Below are 7,834 nucleotides of genomic sequence, written 5' to 3'. Positions count from 1 at the left end.
CAAATAATACTTGTTTCACTTAAACTGAAGTACAAGAGATTTCTAAGCTTTATTTAACTTTTTGTAGGCCAGTCATTTTTGACATGAAACGCCAAGGGTTTTTTGTTATTTATTGGTGAAACATTTATTTGTTAAATTAACATTGACACTCTACATAGTGCAAAACTGACTGGTGTAAATTTTATAGATACGTCAATGAACTTAAAAACAAAAAATAATCATTTAATCACAAACATTGCCAGAGCTATACTGTACTGAAACACAAGATATGCAGTTTCGTAAACATCCAAAAGTTAATTAGAACACTAAAACAAAAAAAACTAAAAAAATAAATAAAAATTAAACAGATGATAAAACTGGCAGGTAAATAAAGTGTGATTATGTAACAGTCAGGTGTGAAAGAGGTTATATATATATATATATATATATATATATATATATATATATATATATATATATATATATATATATATATTTGTTTGTTAAAAGGACACAAGTTTAAGTGAACTTCAAGACCTTTTGGGGTGATTATAGTGAAATATTACTAGAATAGTAAATATTCAATTAGACACAATGTTAAAAAATATATTATCCATGTATCTGTCAATTACCCATACACATGGACTAGACGGTATACACAAATAGCTTTAGTACACATTCTGAGATGTTTACTTTCTGTTGTTTTGTGTTATATATAAAAGTAGCTAAACTACAAAGATTGATTCACTTAATAAAGAAAACATGGAAAATATGTGAGGTCACTGGCTACATTTGCAATCATTCATCCATAATAATGATGTCTATAAAAGTCGAAATACTTTATTAGGTGCATTTGGCAGATGCTGTTGAGATTAGTCTTTGGGATGCTTCAGTTTCTTTACGTACTCCTGTGTTTCATTCAGCTTCAAGCACAGGCAGAGAACACTCCTTGTCAGATAATGGGTGAACCTAAGGACCCTCTGCTTTTCAAGGAAGGAGACATAACTATCGGAGCACTTTTTCCAGTACACAGCATAGAGACATTATCTTCATTCAAGTTTACACAAAAACCTCAGTTACTATCATGTACCAGGTCTGTTATAATATGTGAAATTTAGTACATTTCTTTTACAAATATGCATTTCTTTTACTTCAAAATGGTCTTTATCTGTTTATTTATTTAGTTGCTGTTTGCTGGTTTAATGTTTTCACAGTGTCAATCTGAGAGATTTTCGACTAGCTCAAATCATGATCTTTGCCATTGAAGAGATTAATAGAAGTGAAAGTTTGCTTCCAAATGTGTCTATTGGCTACAAAATTTATGATACCTGTAGTTCAAGAATGTCTTCTATGAGTGCAACTATGGGACTAATGAATGGTTTAGAGTTTGTAGCACGGGACACATGCAGTGGAAATTCTCCTATACATGCTATTATTGGGGAAACAGAGTCCTCCGCCACAGTAATTTTGTCCAGAACTACAGGACCTTTTAAAATTCCAGTGGTAGGTGGAAAATAAGACTTTTTTTTCACCTTTCACCTTTCATATTAACAATTTCACTGTTTCTTCTTATCTGTCTCTCTTTTTAAGATTAGTCATGCTGCCTCCTGTGAATGTCTTAGCAATAGAAAAGATTACCCATCATTCTTCAGGACTATTTCTAGTGATTATCACCAAGGCAGAGCGCTTGCATATATAGTTAAGCACTTTGGCTGGTCTTGGGTTGGAGCTGTGAACAGTGACAATGACTATGGAAACAATGGTATGGCCATATTTCTCAACACGGCTCAGAAGGAAGGGATCTGTGTGGAATACTCAGTGAAATTCTACAGAACAGAGTATGAAAAACTCAAAAAAGTGGTAGACACAATAAAAAAAGGCACAGCAAAAGTGATTGTTGCATTTATTTCATTTCTTGAGATGAGCTTATTAATTGAACAGCTAAGTTTTCAGAACATTACGGGCCTCCAACTAGTCGGTGTGGAGGCATGGACAACTTCAAAAAGTTTAATCACTCCAACAACCTTTCATGTTCTGGGAGGTTCACTGGGGTTTGCAATGAGAAAAATCAATATCGAAGGTTTTGCTGATTATGTTATAAAAACATTCTGGGACACAGCTTTACCCTGCTCACGGAGTGAAGGTAATGATTCTCAAATCAAAGTAAATTGCAGCAGATATCAGGATCTGCTTGTGTTGAAAAATTACAATGAAGATGTGCCTGAGCACAGATTTTCAAGCAACGTTTACAAAGCAGTTTATGCTGTGGCTCATTCAGTGCATGTTCTACTCAAATGCAGACAACAAAAAGGTTGTGAGAAAGGCCTGACAATACAACCACAGCAAGTATGTAAAAATATATATTTTTTTAATATTTACATGTATTTACATGTATGTTCATGTAATTAATATACAAATATATTTATATCACTTTTTTTTTAAAATGTAGGCATGCATGTGTGTGTATTTACATATACATAATACATTTTCACAACACACAAGCATATATTATGTAACCAAAAAAAAGGTTTTATTTTGCATATGAATAATCACAAGTAATCATTGACAGCACTAAAATAAATAAATACATACATAGATACAGAATTGATCTGAATAGTTAAAGATAAAGACTAAATTATTTCTGGTTGACATTGTATAACAATTTGTCAGTTACATCTGATATGTCTTTTTACTAGGTGGTTGAGGCTCTGAAAAAGGTAAATTTCACTGTAAAGTTTGGAGATTATGTTTGGTTTGACAGCACTGGTGCAACAGTAGCCCAATATGAAGTTGTGAACTGGCAGCAGGACTCAAATGGATCAATCCAATTTAAATCCGTGGGATACTATGATGCCTCACTCCCCCCTGACCAGCGCTTTGTGGTTAAGACTGAAAATATAATCTGGACTGGAGGACAGCTGAAGGTAAATGGCAATAACAAAGTTTGTTCAGTGTTTAAACTGGGTAGCCATAATGCCAAAATCATACATATATGCATAATACGTACAGAGTAATTTCACATAATAAAATTTCTCAATGTAAGCCAAGGTCTGTGTGCAGTGAGAGCTGTCCTCCAGGCACTAGAAAGGCTGCACAGAAAGGAAGACCTGTCTGCTGTTATGACTGTATTTCATGTGCAGAAGGAGAAATCAGTAATGAGACAGGTAATCTTCAGTTCATCTCAAAGTTCCAAAGAAAATTGGTTAGTTGCTCTTTTTGTGGTCTTCTTCTGCTCTTCAGGGTGCAGTTTTTTATGAAACGAGTTCATAAATAATTTTATGTATGTATGTATCTATCTGTCTATCTATCTATCTATCTATCTATCTATCTATCTATCTATCTATCTATCTATCTATCTATCTATCTATCTATCTATCTATCTATCTATCTCTAACCATAGTAAAAACAACTTCCTTTCCAGATTCAAATAACTGCAAGCAGTGTCCAGGGGAATACTGGTCTAATGATGAGAAAAATAAATGTGTGCTAAAGGCTATAGAGTTTCTGTCATTCACAGAAGTTATGGGTATAGTGCTAGTCTTTTTCTCACTGTTTGGAGTAGGAATAACTGTATTGGTGGCCATCCTGTTTTACAGTAAGAAAGACACCCCCATAGTAAAAGCCAACAACTCAGAGCTGAGCTTCCTGTTGCTCTTCTCATTATGTCTATGTTTCCTCTGTTCACTTACTTTCATTGGTCGGCCTACTGAGTGGTCCTGTATGTTGCGTCACACAGCATTTGGGATCACTTTTGTTCTTTGTATCTCCTGTGTTTTGGGAAAAACAATAGTGGTGTTAATGGCCTTTAAGGCTACACTTCCTGGAAGTAATGTCATGAAATGGTTTGGGCCTGCACAACAACGACTAAGTGTTTTTTCCTTTACACTTATACAAGTTCTTATCTGTGTGCTTTGGCTTACAATGTCTCCTCCATTTCCTTACAAAAATATGAAATATTATAAGGAAAAGATCATTCTTGAGTGCAGTCTGGGTTCTACTATAGGTTTCTGGGCTGTGCTGGGTTATATCGGCCTACTGTCTGTCTTGTGTTTTATTCTGGCTTTTTTGGCTCGCACACTGCCTGATAACTTTAACGAAGCCAAATTCATCACATTCAGTATGCTCATATTCTGTGCTGTATGGATCACATTTATACCAGCATATGTCAGTTCTCCTGGAAAATTTACTGTAGCTGTTGAGATATTTGCTATTTTATCCTCAAGTACTGGTTTGCTTTTCTGCTTATTTGCACCTAAGTGCTATATCATCCTGCTTAAGCCTGAACAAAATACAAAACAACGCATGATGGAAAAAGCAACATCTAAGTTCTATTGACAAACAAAACAATATGCCTATATTAACATTATACTACAATATACATATGATTATATATGATTTCTTGTTGTTATATATAATAAAGATGTTATTATTGTTGTTACTGTTGTTTGCAGGAACATGTGTGTGCTTGTGTGTTGAATTTGTGGCTCACCTGAGTTTTGCAAGTCCTCACCAATTTGTTGTCTTCAAAACATGAAAAGACACAGTTAAGAAACCCTTTAATTAAAGCCTAATTGGAAGATACACCATTTTAGCGTCAAAAACATCCAGGGGGCAATATTGTAAACATCACAAGAAGCAAACAAAATACATGATGCAACTGTTAAATGAGCTGTGATAATTTAATTGTTTACGAGTGGTTTCTGAAGTGTCATGTATGACATTATATCAAGTAAAATTTACAGTACTTCTCAATGAGGTGCATATAATGAAAAAATAAATAAATAAAAGTAAAATGTTCTATATTGTCATATTGTGGAAGTAGAGAATGTTAATTGACATGTAAATCAATGTTTCCTTTTATTTTTTTACTGCAATTTAATATTAAACTACTCTGAACAACATTTTCTACCTTACTATTAAGAGATTACATTGGTTATATTTGTATAATAATAATAATAATAATAACAATAATCACAAGAGCAATTAGGTATTTTAGGTGTCTGAATTCACATCCAAAGAAGGGTATTATATAAAATAATGAATCTTGATTTTGCTTGATCTTGCTGACGAATGTCAATTTCATGTTAAAATATACCATCACATACAGAATAGAAACATAAAAACAACAAAGCTGTTTTTGAACAAATTTAGGATATCTAATCTGTAGGCCCTCAGTTATGTCTCACTGAACATAGAATGTAAAAATGCAAGCTCAGTATACAACATAAAAAATAGGCCTTGTTTCACAGACAGGAATTAAGATTAAACCATAGGCTATAGATCAAATAGGACATTTAAGTAGCTTTTCTAAATGTGCCTTAGAGGCCATTTTTTATGCATTTTGCCTGTTTGTTTACACAGAATGGTGCTTTGGGGACTGAAAATGCATCATTTTAAAAATAGATTTCAAGGTGGAAATATAACATAGGCTTTATAGACAACTGGACATTTTTGGTGCAGACCTGACTTCTAAAAAGAGATGGACTTCATCCTGCCTGGGGTGGTGCTGCTCTTCTCTCTAGAAACGCGACTTAAGGGAGCAGAAAGAAGCAGACAGACTGGCTAAACTGACCGCTTGCTAGCTGCCTCCCTTCACAGTAGTCAGCACATAGAGACTGGATTTCACACTAGGTTAGGTTAGGGTCAGGGTTGGGTTAGGTTAGGTTAGGGTTAGGCCCAGATTCAGACCATTCTCTGAATCTGCTGTAGAATCTGTGCATTGGAAGGGCGTGGCGTCCTGGGCGGGTGCCGTTATAAAAGTAGTAGGATGCAGCCCTAGCTCTGCTGCAGCTTCAGGGTGTTCATGTCCTAAACTACATAGACAACTGGCTAATATTAGTTCAGCTGGAGAGTGAAGTGATCATTGAGATGTTGTTCTAGATCATATCAGATGTTTGAGGTTGAGACTGAACGCAGAGAATAGTGTGCTTTCTCCGCGCTCAGAAGGCCACTTATCTAGGCATGGTGTGGGATTCGGCCACGATGCAGGCATGAATGTCTCCTGCTCGAGTCGAGTCAATTTTCAGTTCATCAAGAGAGTGAGAGAATGCTGGTCGCTCACTGTCAAGCAGTTTCAAAAGTTACTGGGTCTGATGGCAGCTGCGTCCAGCATGATACCCTCTGACCTGCTGTACATGAGACCTGTACAGTGGTGGCTCAAGATCAAGTTGTTTTTCCCAAGGGGAAATCTTCTTTGCATGATCAAGGTACTGCAACGATGTGTGTAAGCCTTAGATTTGTGGAGGAAACCTTTGTTCCCTTTCAGTTGGTCACTCCGAGTCATGTCGGATGACCGACAAATTGGGATCTTGCTTCGAGAGACCAATCTACTTCGAGTGTATCTAAACGAGCCAATTGAAGATTGGCATGCGCTAATCACATCCAGCTGCCGCTGATTACAGCACGAGTATAGATAAGCAGCAGGTGCAGCGCATATTCAGCTTTTCGCTTCGGAGCCGAGCATGTCTGTTCTGCTCCAAAGATAATCTACGAGTTTTGGAGTATGGCGTTTCAGCGGAGGTCGTTCCTGTGTCGAGTAGGTTGCCACAATCGGGCTGCACTATCCCTCGTTTGTGTGCAAAGCGGCTATCGCCTGTTGCCTCAGCACTAAAAGAGAATTCGCGTGTGCGTCTTTCTAAAGACAACGTTACGTCTGGCAAACTCGACGCGTCTTGGAAGACAGCGTGGGTGTTGCTTCAGATGACGTACACCTGTGTGTTTCTGGATGCGGTTGTTACCTGGTGTTAGGTGATGGTCACAATCGCTGCCTCGTGTGCCTGGGCACTAAGCATGCTGAGGTGGCGGTTGTGGATGAATCATCTCCTTGCGAGGAGGTGGTCATCTCGGAGTGATGGGCAGGCTCTGTCATCTTGAAAGGGGCAGAGCTTGTGTTTGCTCGACTTGGTTCTCATCCTGGCTGCAGACAGGTGGGGTCCATTTTGGATTGTGACACAATGCTTAAACTCTGCAACCAGTGGAGCTGCAAAAGGGGCAGTCTGGACCCTCACATGGGGTATCAGCTGTACCCTCTTGGGCTCCCCCTGATGATCAGAAGTCAATTGCTGCATCGGATGGTGTGCCAGACATTTCTGGAAATGAAGATTTGGTTTGCTCGGCGTCTACCAGGCGTTGACTGTACTGAATACAGATCTAGAAATGGTGGCTATGCTTGCCCAGGCCACCGAGGGGATGGGGCTCGAGTGGAAATGTCCACCGCTTCCCGAGCTCTCGAGGCTGGATGATTGGTAGTTAAGGGTGGCTTGTGCTGGTTCTCAGGGCCCCACCCTTGTACCTTTCTTCCCGGAAATACATGAGGAGCTTACTGGGATGTGAAAGGCACCTTTTACTGCCCGAAACTGCCCCAGTGGCTCCTCCTCCTTTACCACCCTTGAGACGGTGGTGCAGCCAGGGTGTATACAGTGATTTGACCCCCAGTGGAGTGGTCAGTTGCGATGCAGCTGTGTCCCAACGCTATTTCTGCTTGGCGCGGTGATCCTTTGCTCCCCTCTTGGGCCTGCAGGTACTCGTCGGCTCTGAACGGCCTGTGCGGCCTGTGGACAAGCTGCGTCTGCAGTACACGCTTTGGCAGTACACGCTTTGGCGTTGTTGCAGGTTCATCAGGCCAAGGCGCTGAAGGATCTGCACGGGGGTGGTCATGACCCGGAAGTTGAAAGAACTCTGTATCTTGACGGACCTCGCGCCACAAGGTAGACAAGACACGTTCCTCGAATGCCCCCGTGTCCCAGACCAGCCTCTTCGGTGACACAATGGAGAACTTTGCCCAGCTGTTCTTTGCTGCCCAGAAGCAGACTGAGGTGATTAGAAAAAAGAAACATCCTGCCTCTGCGTGCAGCTG

The 7,834-nt window shown here is 39.1% G+C and overlaps 1 protein-coding gene across 1 annotated transcript; it reads left to right on the top strand.

The window, feature by feature from the left end:
• Window positions 1-863: 863 nt before the first annotated feature.
• Window positions 864-4,314, top strand: LOC122362603 (extracellular calcium-sensing receptor-like). The gene is made up of 6 exons (XM_043264140.1): window positions 864-1,072; window positions 1,194-1,482; window positions 1,570-2,325; window positions 2,676-2,903; window positions 3,023-3,143; window positions 3,401-4,314. The coding sequence occupies exons 1-6, from the start codon at window positions 864-866 to the stop codon at window positions 4,312-4,314; spliced, it is 2,517 nt and encodes an 838-aa protein (XP_043120075.1).
• The last annotated feature ends 3,520 nt before the right edge of the window (window positions 4,315-7,834 follow it).

The sequence above is a fragment of the Puntigrus tetrazona genome, chromosome 18 (genome assembly GCF_018831695.1).
Source record: "Puntigrus tetrazona isolate hp1 chromosome 18, ASM1883169v1, whole genome shotgun sequence".
Classification (NCBI taxonomy): domain Eukaryota; kingdom Metazoa; phylum Chordata; class Actinopteri; order Cypriniformes; family Cyprinidae; genus Puntigrus; species Puntigrus tetrazona.
The sequence above is the reverse complement of the archived record's forward strand: the minus strand, read 5'-3'. Positions and strand labels throughout refer to the sequence as shown.